This window comes from Taudactylus pleione, unplaced genomic scaffold, assembly GCF_031769625.1.
Source record: "Taudactylus pleione unplaced genomic scaffold, aTauple2 ptg000253l, whole genome shotgun sequence".
NCBI lineage: Eukaryota > Metazoa > Chordata > Amphibia > Anura > Myobatrachidae > Taudactylus > Taudactylus pleione.
Genome location: NW_028284655.1, coordinates 5,186,262 through 5,203,005, shown reverse-complemented (window position 1 = coordinate 5,203,005; position 16,744 = coordinate 5,186,262). Strand labels below are relative to the sequence as shown.

The window sequence follows — 16,744 nt, the reverse complement described above, 5'->3', positions numbered from 1 at the left end:
CGTGCAAGTATCCGTTCTGTGGGCGTGTCGCCAAATTAATTACTATGCAGCGTCATGCACTACATTCCGGACGCCAAGTTCAGACAGAGTAACTGCCAATGAGATTGTCCAATTTGGAGGAAGGGGAGGGGGGGGTCACTCCTGTTTCTGGGACATTGATTCACCATGAGGGCAGGGGACATATGTCCCGACTTGTTGGAAATTTTGGGCAGTATTTTACGTTCACCAGAACGGTGGTGTATGGGTGCCACCAATAATGTAGATGTCTCCCCGGTGGAGAGGAGGAGAGTTGGGGGTGTATTAGGCATTTACAAACATTAGCTTCAATAACTCCTCATATTACTCCATATACTTTCACCTTATAACTCCTATTATTCCATATATCCTCTCCATATACATCCTCCTATATTATATACTCTTGAGATATTCATTCTATACATCCTCTACAGCTCATGTTGGAGAAGTACACAGAAGATGATGCACAGTAATACTTACAACAGAAAACAGAGAAATTTCACTTGCTCAGAAGTCCTGAGGCACAGGAGGAAAGAGAAAAGAGGAGAGGACAGGTGAAAAGATCGAGAGACTGGAGAATGGAGGAGACATCACTCACTGCAATTGAATTATAGGTATGAGGAGGAGAGGGGCCATTGTTTGTACTAGGAGAGGATACAGGGTGGTACAGGAGTTATACAATGGAGGAGTTATATGGAATAACAGGATGGATTATATAAAATATTGTACGTTGCAGAGAGATTATATGAAACATTAACAAGTACAAGGAGAATATGAATGAAAAAACAGGAAAGCACAATGTGTGTGGCTTAAAAAGAAACACCATAGGAACAATTGGCATTTAATAAGAATATTCAGATTGGTAATTTTCATGTAAACCATTGCACGCCCCTCACGCTTAAATATGAATTGTAGTCACGTCTGCCTTTAGACTTAATGAATGAATGTGTGTACAGTATGCTGCAATGAATTGTGGGTATAATGATCTCATGCAGGGGTTTAGATAATCATAAGTTCTGACCTATAGCACTGTTTTTTTTCCCCTCTCTCATATTTATATACTTAACACCTATATTAACCATGTTTTTCCGGTCTTAAAACACATTCACTTGATAGATCAATGATCTTGTAACCAAATACATATTTGATTAGTACACTTACTGTATATGTACCTTACAAAAAATAAATAATACCAAAGAATGAAAAAGGTGACAAACATTTGTCCTGAGACCTACGTGATTAGACGGGATCTTGACAACTTTGGCGATGACTTGGCGCTTCCAGTTCCTTTACTTGCTTTAGGCTCCTGGGTAAGGTCCGTTTCTGAGCTGGATAGGGTCTTACATGCCTTATAATGACCCAAAGAGTCATCAGTTGTCTCCTTGCTGAATCCAGTTGGTGCTTGTGTGACAACTGGAGAAGGAGGCAAAGCAGACTTTCCACCAAATGGGTTGAAATTGGGGTCTTCCCATTGGTCTGGATCAAAGTTATAGGAAGACTTGGAAAGAGGGACGTCATCCTCCATGTTCTTCTCCTGACACCCAAGGCTTGTTGTCCTGTTGACATTATCTTTTTGCTTCTTGGATGGAAGTTTACTGACAGTTTTCCTGATTTTCCTTGGGGGATCTATGATTACATTTTCAGGTGTTTTCATTATAGACTCCTGATCATTACTGTCTCTTTCCCAAGAATCCACTGCAGAGTCACTCTCTGTCTGTAGGACATTATTACTACTAGATTGTTCTCCACTGTTCCCCAAGCTTTCTCCATTCACCACTTTCTGTATAGGTTCAGTGTCTTTACCATCAACTGCAAATGCTTGAAAAAGAGCTTTATCTACAGCTGGATCTTCTGGTGCAAGAACTGTCTCTACAGTGGATTCTTGGACATCACCGGCTGCAGCTTTGGTGAGCGAATCATCAGAGCAAACATCGGGAATAACGGGAACTCTGTCTAGAACAGAGTCACCAGTTGTCTTCTTCTCTGGCTTTGTAGCAAGGTCTTGTCCTGAGGTCCCGTTGCTGGATACGTTGTTGTTATCGGTCACAGATAATGCAGATAAGAGTTTGGTGACATCTTTTTTTGATTCTGAAAACAAAACTAAAAAAACAAAAAACTGTGAGACAAAAATGTTCAAAAATTCTTATTCTGATGTTTAGGAAAAAAGCTTCATTTTTGTATAAAGGTCTTTTCTAAGCAACTTTTTGGTATCTGATAAAAATTTGTCAGCACTACATATCAACAAAAAAGACCTAAAAGATTCACAAGAAACGGATTTAAAAAAAAAAAAAGAAGGTCAACAACATATTTTACTGTTATAGTAAACCACTTTGGGAAAATAAAATCATCCGTTTCGGTTGCTAAATACCCCATTAGTGTAGTATTTTGGTAGGAGCCTCTCATTGTTCCCTGAGAATAGCCTTCATATAATACACTTTCAGAGCAGGGTGGTCCAGGCAGAGTCTGGACTAAGCGGAGTGGAGTAGTTGAGTGCAGTGCATATGGTAACTGATTCCACAGGTGTGGTGACTGTCCAATCATGTGCTGGCTGCACTGAGAATACGCCCTCCCATCCTAGCAGCTTGAATCCCCAGGACACACATATACATGCTTGTCGTGTCTTACCATAAAACAAGTTCTCTTACATGAAAACGCTACTAATGGCATTCACAGATATCTTGACAGAACTTGATACATTTCAGATTACAATTGAAACTACTCTGCCGAGTGTCAGCTACTGTAATCTTATCAGCCATATCAGCTACACCACAGGTTCTCAAACCCAGTCCTCAGGACCCCAAACAGTGCATGTTTTCCAGGTCTTCCCAAAGAATCACAAGTGAAATAATTAGCTCAGCCTGTGGATTTTTTTTAAATGTGTCAGTGAGTAATGAATACACCTGTGCACCTGCTGGGTGACCTGGAAAATGTGACCTGTGTGGGGTCCTGAGGACCAAGTTTGAGAATCACTGAGATACAGGAATGATGGCAGACTACGATGTAATTCCATGACATTAGTGTGTGAAGGGAAATATTACTCTATGCAGAGATTTATGAATGTAGTAAGTAGCTATTTTATTACATTTAATTTAATTTAAGCCAACATTTATTTTAGGTTTATTTGTCCTTTAATAAATGCAAATATGAAGGAGCACATCTGACACTAAACAGGTCTTATTTAAAAGAGAACTAAATCCCCCATCGCTTTTTGGAAATAGAACAAAACCGGGTAATAACAGACAGACATAGGGCTCGAGTCTATTCTGCGCGAAGTGAATAGCGCCAGGAATCAGCTCCCGGAGCTATTCAATACACCGCGCTGCTAAGCCCGACTAAGGATTTCTTCTCGCACCTCTCCGGGGATGCGAGCAGAAATCCGACAAAAGTCCAGGCATGAGGCTGTTTTCTGCCCTTCACGCATGGAAAACAGCATCGCGCCGGGAAGTTAGGTCGGGGAATGCCCGTTCTCGCGCCTTAAACAGGGTGTTTAGTCGCGAGAACGGGCATTCTCCGACGAAACACTGCGCAGAATAGAATAGCTCCGGGAGCTATCTCCCGGCGCTATTTACATCGCGGGCAACTGAATCGAGCCCATAGAGATAGAATTAAAATTGCGCTTTATGCTATCCAAAAATAGATCATGGAAGCTGGTGAAAAATAACAAAATGCCTTCCATGACATCACCGTATACTCATTAGGTTTATTTCTGAATTCTGACATATTTCTTTAAATGTCCAGTTCATAACAAAACGATACCAATGTGAATCAATGAATAAATTGTCCACTACATGTGAAGCAGCCATGACTGCAGGAAATCCGCACCACAGAGTTTTGGTTGATCTTGTTATACTGTACATAGCACATTATCACCCAAATTATGAAGCATCATCATGACAGCAATTTTTTAATTTTTTAGGTATTATTAACAATTTAAAGGTTTGGCTCCATTTATAGGTATTTGGAGTTAATGGAAGTATTAAAGAAAAATAAATAAATAAACAAATTATTCAGAGGGTCAGTTGGGATATTGTCAAAATACCGACGGGCAGGATGCCGCCTGTTGAAATCCCGGCGTTGGAATCCTGAACAGGGACTAAACATAGGCGGCTATATCCCGAAGCCAACCTACACACCGACGCTGGAATCCCGTCAGACGGCATCCCGATCGAAGGTAAGTGGGGCGCCCTTAGCTGTTAGACGCGGCGGGGGGGGGGGGGAATGGGGTGGAGTCTTAGCATTAGGCAGAATGGGGGGGTTAGGCATTAAAGGGGAACAGTTAGGTTTAGGTAACAAGGGGGGAGGGTTAGGCACTAACTGGGAGGGTGAGGGTGCAAGAAGAGAGGGTTTGGGTTAGGAAGAGAAGGGGGGAGGATTAGTATACTGTACCTACCCGGCTGGGATTCTGAGCATCGGGAAGTCGCTGTCACCATTTTGACAGAAGGCATCCCAACTGCCTGGGTATCATACCCAACCCGTGTCCGTTTACCAGAATATTTAACTTTATTAAAATAACTTTTCTATATGAACAGTTTCTATAAACTCAATGAGCAAACATTCAGAAAGGCTCTGGGCGAGTATTAAAGAGTAATAACATTACAAATACATTGCTTTCATGTTAAGCCAACAAATGGGATTGTTACATGTAATAACTATAATTACAACAATTACAAATGAAAGCTACCATTAAATACCTCTAATGCTGCACGCTGATCCAGGTAAGACCTTGGGCCTGGATTAGAGCTAATTGTGTGTGAGCTTAGGAGCTCATTCACACCCTCTCGCTATATGCGTACACTCGCTCTATGCGTCTAAGTGACGTGTACTATGACGCTGCCTTTTAATTATGCATGCCTCTGAAACGGCGTTGCAACACTCAGGCACGCCTGCGTTCGCACCTCCACTCCCCCGTTACTAGTGGCCTGCCCCTGTCACCACCCTCAAACGGCCTCCCCTGTCACTCATTCTGCTGGGCAGTCTATGCGTAGCGAGCGAATGCTTCCCGATCTCTCGCACTGCGATGCGTACGCATGCGCAGATTGCAAAAATCGGCAAGATACAAGCGAACGCATCCTAGCGAGCGGGTCTCAATCAGCTCCATAGATCAGCCTCATCACCTGTATTTTCAGAGCCGCACACTGTAAAGCTACAACAGTGCAAGGTAACAGGTAGTAGTACAATTTAGTTTGCAAACTTAAAATGATGGCGGAGAGCAGAAGGGGCACGGACAGCTCACAGTCTGGCTCTATAGCAAAAGTTTGGTAGGGGCCTGGAGATGCCAATGTAGCTTCCTGGGAACCTCACTCTGTTCTGAAAAGAGCAAATGGAGGCTATTCGTCTGCTTATGTGAGCACCCACCAATTGGCAGAGTGGAACCATCTTCTCTTTCCTCCAGGCGGGAGCTGCAGGGGTCTTTGTGGCAAGGGGCCGGGGACCTAAGGGCACCACCTGGGCTATCAGTCCACTGCTATCCACATTAGTTCTGCCAAACTGCCACTGATAGGTGACGTGACCAATCCCAAACTGTATTGAGGGGCTTGCATTTGGTGCCTAAATCCACATCCCTCCCTGGGCTTCGGCTGGTGAGTTTTGCCTAGTACATTGACAGTAAATAATGTGATTTGGTCCTGGACCACCAACCAGTGGCACCCTCGCAGGTGCCCTGTGGCAGCCAGTTTGGGAATCACTGTCCTAGGTGGCAATAAAGCTTTAAGACCTAGGATATGTGTAGATTTAAAGGAGCAAAGATGCTGCAATCATCATCTCACACAGTTTATGCAGTCACATCTCATCTCATTGCTACCCTATTTCAAGATCTGCATAGCTTAAAATAAAAACATCCAAAAGTGGCATGCTTGTGTCTGTGTGCCATCCGTGGCATGCTTGTGTCTGTGTGCCATCCGTGGCATGCTTGTGTCTGTGTGCCATCCGTGGCATGCTTGTGTCTGTGTGCCATCCGTGGCATGCTTGTGTCTGTGTGCCATCCGTGGCATGCTTGTGTCTGTGTGCCATCCGTGGCATGCTTGTGTCTGTGTGCCATCCGTGGCATGCTTGTGTCTGTGTGCCATCCGTGGCATGCTTGTGTCTGTGTGCCATCCTATAATGTGCTCGCATTTTTACACCCCCCATCTGCAACAACGAATAAGGATGCAAGTTGTGCCCAGGCGTCCATTTGCCATTTTTATGTTAAGTACATACACCTAATATGTAACTATAATCAGTTCCCATGTAAGTACATAGCAACCACTTAACATTTCTGCCTTTCTACCACCCCCTCGCTTATCCCCCAGTATATATGGTAATCTTATTATAAAGCCACCTTTGCTGTGACACCTGTGTTCTAAGATGACTTTACGTATTTTTATATTCCGTAGAGCAGTGACTGCTATCCTATGGCTCTCCAGCTGCTACAGAACTACAATTCCCAGCATTCCCTGCTACACACAGACAGGTATGCGCTCCTGGAAATTGCAGTTGCACAACTTAACAGCCACTCAGGCCTGATTCTGAGCCAGACGCAGTGGAGGCAATTTTATCGCATGCGTCCTGATTTTGTACATACAGTCTAAAGACGCACTAAGCGGAATCTCAGCATCTACAGATACTGAAAGTGGGCGTCTCAGCCCTGGCACCTTCAGACGCACGGATGTACACCAGAGTAGGGCCTTGTAGTGGCATTAGAATAAGGAGGCAGACGTGACTGCAGCAATAGATGTAGCCGCAGCTTCGTCCGACTCAGCCTTTATTAGCGCATAAAGTAGAAGGGATTATCCCCATGGAGCAGATGAGGCTTCTCCTCTGTCTCCTTACATAGCCAAGCTTCTCTTATGTTTTTTGAGAAACATTTCTAGATGGGCAATCTGTAGATGGCATTATAGGTCTTCTTACCTGTAGAGGCGTTCTTTTCTTGCTTTACTCCGCTGCCCAGGCTGGCTCCATCTTGTCTGTTCCCCCAGCCAGCTGGCACTCTTTTCTCTGCTCCCTGATCCGGCTTCCCGACCAGCATCGGTAAGGTCACAGACACTAATCGCCGCATGTGCGGAGCATTCAAATATAATTTACTATTACAAAAGAGGTTTAGGATCTCGTTGCCAGGACAGCTCTTCACCGCAAGGGCCATCATAGTACTCAAAAAGAAATATGGCGATAACTACAAGCAAAAAAGCAGCAATTTTTTTGTGCTTTGTTTTTAAAGTAGACCCTACAGAATTCCTTCAATTTTACATATTGTACAGTATTTCCATTATATTGTGGGTTAGGACTGCCTGGGATCTTGCACAATGGTTTATTTTTAGATAAAATTTGTGAAGGAAAAAGAAAAAGAACAGTACAGCCAATATTTGTAACAGGGCAAACTAATGACACATCCTCAGAGACATGGAATGAAGAGGGGCCGTCAATAAGCTTCATTTATTGGTCGTCATTCCCGGAAATGCATTTGAAGCAATCAGTGTAGTCAGCCATTTTATGAACGCAAGCTATCAATTGCAATGAACCTAGTGAAGTAATTCATTCACATGAATACAAATTTGTTCTCCGAAACGGCTGCATCCACGGCCTGTGTGCATTTGAAAGTAGAAAAGATATTTTTGCTTCACGGTAATCTCTTCTCAGTGACTAGTGGTGTGGAAAGTTGTGGTTGGGCCCAACGGCTTGTTTTGTCTCCCTCAGCAAGGATTTCCCATCGTCCCTCCCATTTCCAAAGTCTTTATATTTAAGTCACGGAGTGAGACACAAACTGCATTGTTCATTCTCCCTTTGTGAAACGGTCTCCTGACCTCAAATTACCCTGAATCTCCCACACAATTTATCTCCACTACCCCCACAGCCACATCAAGGGCAAAGCAGAAGTGTTCAGAGTGTGTGTGTGAATATACACATACAATATTATATATACACATACAGTACATGAACATACATAAAGTCTCTATATCAGGACAGGATCACACAGTGCTCGATACTAAATGCCCAATGGTCTCCTGCCTGCAGTTATCAGCTTTGGATCACACAGGTAGGTGTATAACATAATAAACACGTTTGGTAGCTGCGGGGTTAATGGATTAAGGCGCCAAGAGAGGCAGCCATAGAAAAATGCCAGGAATCCTTTCAGTGGAGAACGCTCCTGACATTTATTTCCAGCGCGGGCTGGTATGTACTTTTGAGGAAATATATGTATAAAACATAACCTAAACAAGACCAAAATAGGCCTAGCAAATAAAAGTGTACAACCCTTGCCAGAATTTGCAGCACAACAGCACATGACCCCAAACTCTAAGGGGTGAATTTACTAAAGTGCAGGTTTATAGAAGTGGAAATGTTGCCCATAGCAACCAATCAGATTTTACTTATCATTTATCTAGCACCTTCTAGAAGATAATAGCTAGAATCTGTTTGGTTGCTATGAGCAACATCTCCACTTCTATAAACCCGCACTTAAATAAATATACCCATAGGGCAGTTCCTGCTACACTTAGGAGTTAAAGTAACAGGATAATGTAGCTATAAGGAGTAATGTGAGCTATAGGAGAGGTCAGATGGGGTAAAAGTAGAAATAATCCCATGGTAGTGTAGCCAGAGTTACACCATATTACACCAGTCCTACGTATGCTGTGCGGACACCTAATTCAGACAGCTCTCTTGCACCTAGAATGGGTTAGGTGTAGGTGCTGATACTAGTGATGACAACTGCACTAGTGTACAGATAAAACCAGGTTGGTGTATGTATGAGCAGTCTGCTGCCAGCCCATCTGCATTGCAATTCAGCTGCTTTGGACCGGTGTGTGATTGAGCATCAGGTCCACAGTGTGGAATAGTATTCCGCAGAAAAAAATATTGTAACCCTGGAACATCACTTCTCTACGAATACCTGATCTGCCACACACTAAGCTGGGTACACACTAAATGATGTGTGTACCCAGCGATGCAACGGACGACCGCACATGCGATGGGCCAACATATCAGGCGGGAGGTACATATTACATGTTCCGGTGCCCGACTGCCCAATATGGCAGCACCAGCCGAGTCCTGCTGCATGCAGTCGTCAGTCGCATTGTCAGATTGAGCTGCATGTAGGGACGACCGGACGATGCGACGGACGACCAAACGGGAGCAAGCATGTGCCGACATAGGCCCCCCATTTACTAACGAGTTTTAGCATCAAAACGAGTGATAAATGTCACTGTGTATGATAAATGCTGCTCCAGCCAATCAGCTCCCAACTGTCAACTGTTAGAAAAATGACAGTTGGGAGCTGATTGGCTGGAGCACCATTATCATACACAGTGACATTTATCACTCGTTTTGGTGATAAAACTCGTTAGTAAATGAGGCCCATAGTCGGTGCACATTAGGCCATTTTGGCAATGTGTTGGCCTGATCCATCAGATCGGGCAAAATAACCTCTAATTTATACCCAGCTTTGCCAGACATGTTACAGAAACAACACTGAAGCTGCATACACACACAACGATATTGTAAATGAACGATTTTAGTAAACGATTTTTGTTAATTTTTCCCTTGAAAAAATTACCGAAAATCGTTTACTAAAATCGTTCATTTACAAAATGTAATGAACAATTTTTTTTGAACTACAAACGATTTTTGTATATTCCCTTAATGAAAATCGTTGAGTTGGTCAGTCTGACTGAACTACAAACTACAAATGTGAACGTGCATGAACTATAATCGTTCATCATTTTAACTTAGAAAGTGAACGATTTTTTCAACGATGAACGATAATCGATATTGTTTATCGTTAATCGTTCAAAAAATCATTGTGTGCGTATGCACCTTTATGTGTAAAGGGGAGGAGCTATAGGGTTACTTGTTATATGAAGTAATGAAAGGAGGTAGTGTGAGGGTATGTGACATATGGAGTAATAGGGATAGTTTGTGGATGTGCTCACACCGCAAAGAACATCTCTTATCGGAAGAGCTGTCCTTTGCGGTTTTAATCATAAAAGTACATGCATACGGCGTTATTAAATTCTGCTATGTATGCGATCAGTGGCAGGATGTATCGCAATTATAGGAAGAGGCCATATGGAGGAATAAAGAGTTATTCCACTATATATGTGTGTGTATGTATGTATGCATGCATGCATTTCAGCTTTAAGACTAGCTGGAGATTTATTTTGCAGAGTGAGGGATATATTTAGGATTCCTCAGATCCTGTGAGTCATCATCACCCACATACTGAATGTCTGAATCACAAACCAAGGAAAACTAGGTGTTCTGAAGCATGAAAGCTTTTATACTCTAGCGATGAGCTGATCGGTCACACGACGGTATCTACATTAGAGGGGAATGAATCATGGAAATGTAACAAAGAAATAATCATTACCAACGTGTACACTGATCACAGCACAGGCTGCCGTTAACTTCAGATTCTCACCATTATACAGCAGGATTACTAGAAGTGCTTATAATGCAGTAAGAGCCTTCTTATAACAAAAGGTCACAGCAATCTCAGACCTTCCTAGCATAGACGTCAGGAGAGATGCAGAGTAACTAATGAAATGAGCACCTAGTATGTCAGCTGTGGGTGGGTTTGCCCTGTGGGGCCGTCTCAGCTGCTTTGGCTGAGCCGCTTCATGGCATCCCTATGTTACACCTATTTTATATCACCCTGTTTGTTTTTAGTTTCTGTAACGTCTTTCACACATTTATCTCTCACCCCTGTAACACAAAGTAGCTGCTGTCACTTATCTAATACACTTCACTTGCTTTCTTTCACTAGTGTGGTGCCATGGGGTGGTTTGGTTGGGCTGGCTTGGGGGTGTCCCACACCCTAGACTTGAATCCCTTGAATGTTAGGGATGTACTCGATGATGAGGTTACCTGGACATGGTGGATAAGGTTGATAACTTTGGCCCAAATTATGCAAAAATACAGCCTGGTTTGTGATAAAAGATCAGGACCATTTCTAGGCATGTGGCACAGGGGGCTAGCACTCACTGTCTGTGCAGAATTTCACATGGGGAGACCAGCAACAACAGATTCATTCATGCATTGCAGTGACTGTGATAGTTACCTCGGGATGCCTCTTTCACCGGTGATGGGATTGGAGTATCTGCCTCAGGCGTGTCAAAATTGCCCTCTGAGTCAGACCTGTGGAAGACAATAAACCAGTTCTGTTAGATTCCTGTCATTGTTTCCCAATGAAATCAAGGTCTTGTCTTATATAAGCACACAAGAGCTGGATTAGCTAACATGCAAATTCTTCAGTCAGGACAAGTGGTTCCGAGCCATAGAGAAAGGCTGATAACATATGTGCATCACTAGCTGCACTTTACTCCAGTGATTCCCAACCTCGGTCCTCAAGGCACACTAACAGTCCTGGTTTTAGTTATAGCCATGAGTGTGCACAGATGGTTAAATCAAAATAACTGAGGTACTAATTAAGGCCCTCATTCAGAGCCGTACGCTCTGAGCAGAGCGCACGCTCTGAATGAGGGCCGCCCTCCATAAAAATGGAGCGTCCTCCTGGACGCTCATATAGCTGTGGGTCACCACCCACAGCCTATACGAGCGTGCAGTTTGATGGCCGCGTTGGTCTTGACCATCGCGACCATCGCCACCGAGAGCCGGAGCCTGTGGTTGAGGTTTTCAACCGCAAGGCCCGGAGTGATTTTGGCTCTATCAGAGCCAAAATCACTCCCACTGACATCACTAGTGATGTCAGTGGGCCGGCTTCTGACGGTAGGCGTTCCCTTGGGAACGCCCCCGTCAGGGAGGCACGCCCCCGGCATGCCCACCAAAGGGGGCGTGCTGCCAATCAACATCGACAGCACGCCCCCTTTGATCAGACACAACGAGCGAAGGAAAGTCCTTCGCTCGTCGCGTCTGGCGCATGCGCACGACGGAGCTCCCTCCGTCGTGCGCATGCTCAGTGCAGACCATCGACCCACTTGCGAGCGGACAGCCGCTCGCGAGTGGGTCTGAATCAGGCCCTAAGTCACTTGTACTCAAGTATGGCTATCCCTAAAACCTGGACTGTTAGTGTGCCTTGAGGAACGTGGTTGGGAACCCCTGCCTTACTCATATACATATCATAATAACAGAGTTACCCAAACTCTGCCAATACAGTCTAGGCTTTAAGGATATCCATGCTCGAGTCCAGATGGTTAAATCAAATTGATAGAGGTGCTCATTAGGTTACCTGTATAGATATCCTCAAAACCTGGACTGTAATGGCTGCATTTGGGAGACTCTGTATTATAGGATACAATGCCTGAGTACACGAGCCATGCAGAGTAATAACCCAACGCATCTTATAATGGAATAAAATGTGTTGTAGGCCATTTGACATGTCTGTAGTATCACTGGGAACTCTAAGTACTAAGAAAAGTCTCAATGGAAGTACTGAGACGTGGACCAGGCTACTGGAACACCATCATAGTGTCAGTACATCTGAGATGTCCAATTTTTCTCTATGGATAAAGCATGTGTTACAAATTCAATACAACATGTACACATCGAACACAGGATGGCAAAATAAACATTGGATATATGAATGTAGACCAGACCCTTGCACACAGTGAAAGTCACCATCTTGTGGGTTGAACCAATATTCTATGATGAATGTTCAATTCACTAGGACCCTGTGAAAACACTAAAGCGTGGGCTGAATAAGAAGTCAGCCTATAAAATGGCTGCCTCCATGGTGTGTAAAATGACATTCACTGTAAACAATATGCTTATAGTAACAGAGTATTGTAGTAATCTGCATTGTAACATTAGCCACAGAGAATGAGTTAAGTGCCCAGGTCCACTGTAACCTAGTCTCATTCTTAAGGGCCAGTGGGCATAGAGTGGCCTAGAGTACTACAGTCTGTATTTGCAATGGGTTTGGTATGGGAGCCCAGCAATCGGGATGCCTGCTGTCAAAAGACTTACAGCGGCATCCCAAAGCTGAGAATCCTGACAGGGGACTAGTAAGTATCTTAACCTCCTTTACCTCCTAACCCTCCTGTTCTGCACACTAACCCTCTCTACCCTGCACCTTAACCCTCCCCCCTAGTGCCTAAACCTAATCCCCCCCTTTCCGGTGGTGCCTAACCCTAACTCCCCCCCAAAAAAACAGCTAAACCCCTGGGGTGCCTAAACCTAACCCTGCCGCCCACGGCTAACAACTAAGCTTACGTTGGGATTTCGGCGCCGGTGTCCTGTCCGCGGTTTAGCATTCCCACGCCAGAATTTCGTCAGCAAGCATCCCGATGGTCGCCAATTTAACTACATCCCTTTGTAATTTATGTATTTATTTTTTTTTACAAATAGCCCCATGAGGTCTTGCATTTGCATTTGAACCTGAGCGCATGCGGGAGAAAGAAGCAGTCAGCTGCAAGAACCATTCAACCTTATGGTGAGGAACAAATGAAGATTCAGGAAGTAGTCCTCTTGTCGACTATCCGATTGTCGACGAACGTTATGGGAGCCCCAGTACGCAGACACCGGTATGTCGACAACTGTGAAACGGTATTTAAAGCATTTTACGAGCTTTGGCAACACAACTGTAAACATGATGCTTTACTATAACAAAACTAAGGGGGAGATTCAATTAAACGCGAGGTGAATAGTGCCGGGAAGTTGGTCCCGGAGCTATTCAATTCACCTCACAGTTTAGTCCAACTACAATCACTTAAGTCGGAGAATGCCTGTTCTCGTGACTTAACCTGGGTGTTTAGTCACGGGAACCGGAATTCTCTGACTAAAGTGCCGGCTGCGAGGCTGTTAGCGAAACGCTAAGCCGAAAAACAGTCTTCGTGCCCGGCACTTTAGTCGGATTTTTCCTCGCACCCTTAGGAGTGTGTGAGGAGAAATCCTTTAACCCAAATACGATCAACAGCACGCTTAATTAAATCGGCCCCTAAGATATCAATCTGCTTTAAGTTTATTTGCTCAATTGCAGTTCCTTGAGGTTACACCAGAGATCTGAAAATAATTACTCTGAGGTAACACTGTAATATGAGGAGGATTAGCAGGGCATGTGCATCCAAGCAGTGATGATATGTCTCTTTAAGCTCTTATATTGCAGCTGTTGTTTGCACTGACCCCACAAACTCCACACAGAGGTCAGAAGGTAACTCCATGACCAAATGATTCCCCCCTTCCCCTGGAGACTGACATAAATGCACAAGTGCCTCCAATCTTTATTGCTCCTGCTGAGTGATCTTTTCCAAAGTAGCTGCATCCAATGGCAATGCAGTACATTCCGAGGCTTATAATATAATATCATTGGGAAATCGTTTCAAACAGCGGTTTATACAGCTTGATGCACCACATATTGCGTTTTCTAATGTAAAGATATTTTCTAAGAAGATATGTCAACTAATGAAGGAATATGGAGAGCAGTACTCTGAAGTTAGAGTACAACTGTCCAATTGGGTGTTTCACTTGGCAGGGTGCAAAATTAAACGTGACATAGGGCTCCATTTACAAACGAATGAAAAACCAGCGGCAATTTTCGTTTAGTATCACTGTGATACAAACTAAAATTCCACTGGTATTTAGTAATACTTACCCCTCTGGCGAGGTCCAGGTCCTCGGCGAGGTCCTCCGCTGGGCTGCTCGACGGGGCTCCAGTGTTATGCGCATGCGCGACGGTCCCTCTGCACATGTGCATGACACAGAGACCCGGCAGTGCCTGGAAAGATTTGCTGAAGCCGGAAAGGCACCGCCAGGTCTCCATTGCCGGCAAAGGGGTCCGCATTGCTCTCGACATCTAAAAGATGGAGAGAGCAATGCTGTAAAAACAGCGGCAATACTAAATACAGAAAGATGGTATAACCACCACTGAATGTGACATCAACCAAAGTTTGGAAACGCAGGGCCTGATTCAGCAGAGGACGCAGTTGCTATCGCAGTTGCTTACATGGTAGTAGCTGCGATAGCACTAATATGGTAATGGAGCAGGAGGCGTCATACCCCTGCATGCAATACTAAAAATAGGGAATCTGTGTAAAAAACTGAGCAATGTCCGCAGGTGAATCAGGCCCTCAGACAATCAACTCATTGGACAGAGAGAAGAGCTTCCCAGCAAATTCTCGCAGACAGCAATATATTTACGATGAACCTTTATATAGACTAGAGTCTTTGTAGAATGGGTAAAATTCATAAAGCAAGAATCCAAACTGTCCAAGGCCATCCCAAACCCCTCATCTTTCATTCCTTGCACTTTATTTGAGGTATGTTTTGGTCCTTTGTGTTGCTGAAACATCCAACTTCTTTTCAGCTTCACGGACACTGAACTTTAGCCTCTTGTGATATTTCGTTAAATCCACTCCGCCTTCCTATGAACAGTCCCCTCAGGACTTTTTCTTTAGTTTTACAGTTCTCCTTCATTTCTATTTCTCAATGGTGTTTCTGACAGTAGACATTCCAAGCTGAAAGTGTTTAGACATCTTTTTATAGCCTTTCCCCACTTGCAATGAATTATCTTTATTTTCAATTCCTAAGGCAGCTGCCTGAAGGTATCCATGGCTTTGGAGAGTAGACACAACATCTCCAGAGGTTACAAGGTCAGAGTATGTATTAAACTCTGGATTTGCCTTCACTTAAGCTGGGTACACACTGGAGCAATGTCCCGATTTGCCGTTTCGTAACAATAAATCGTCTATATCGCTCAAGGTGTGTACGAGCGATGGCGTGCTCCCACGGTCGCTAGGATTGATGTGCTGCACATCAAACCTAGCATTATCGCTAACATCCTATAGTAAGTTAATGAAGGACGGAACAGTGATTGTTCCGTCGTTCATTAACTCGTTCCAGTGTATACGGGCAATCCCTGTTCTAGGGCATTCGTTCCGAAGCTCCTGAGCAGAGAGCGACACCTAAGGCAGGTAAGAGGAACTGCATAGGTTGTGACAGATCCAGGGTGCTAGAATGAACACTAATTAAATTGTGCAGAGCTAGGTCATGTTTAAGCATGTAGCCTGCAACGGTTCAACTCCAGTGATTCAGTAAAACATGCAGTTTGACCAAGAGTGCACCAACTTTTGCATACAATAGTATGTACAATAAACGTATACAAAACACTGAGCTGTGAACTGTGTTAAATAGCCGCACAGTGGAGCCAGCCATTTTGTGGGATCAACCAATGAGAATGCAGCCTGTCAGCTCCCAAGGAACCAGTGACATCACTGGGGCATAATGTGCCTCATGAATGGATTGGTTACATTCTCAAGAATACTGGCTACCTCAAGTGTGTAATCTATATGTGCCAAGGGAACTTTAATATTTTTACCAAAATAGATTACTGTAGGTAATTTTGTTAGGAGAGGGGGAAAGCAGCTAAGGGCCCCCTTTAGCCTGATCGTTTCAATATTTTACAAACAGCGGTAATCTAAGATTATCTCTGTCACTGTATTGCTCCTGCCATCTTTAAGAGCGATAGTCTTAAATAGGCTTCCAGCAGCTGAGCGGAGGATGCCAACGACGAGGGGGGCGCCGCAGGACCTTGTCGGCAAGGTAAGTAATGCTGAATATCAGTGGCATATTCGTATGCATCACTGCGATACTAAACAAAATAGGACGCAGGTGTTTAGGCTTGTTCTTAAATGGGTCCCTAAGTGTCGTACTTCACCAAAGAGCAGTTAGTGGTTACTGACATTTCCTTCCTATTTGCTTGTGTCAGCTTCTAGCAAACTCTCTCATTAAATGCTGCAAAGCCTATCACTAGAGAGAGGGAGATGCACTGTACAGCTATATATTATGTAACCCAGGGAATAAAAAC

The 16,744-nt window shown here is 44.0% G+C and overlaps 1 protein-coding gene across 2 annotated transcripts in view; it reads right to left on the bottom strand.

The window, feature by feature from the left end:
* TACC1 (transforming acidic coiled-coil containing protein 1) overlaps nucleotides 1-16,744 on the bottom strand; it is a 49,017-nt gene that overhangs the window by 25,192 nt on the left and 7,081 nt on the right. For both annotated transcript variants that reach the window (XM_088480389.1, XM_088480390.1), the window contains exons 2-3: nucleotides 11,045-11,121; nucleotides 1,251-2,115 (exon numbers count right to left, since the gene is read on the bottom strand). In XM_088480389.1, the coding sequence (XP_088336515.1) occupies nucleotides 1,251-2,115; nucleotides 11,045-11,121 (942 nt within the window). The remainder of the gene's footprint in view (nucleotides 1-1,250; nucleotides 2,116-11,044; nucleotides 11,122-16,744) is intronic.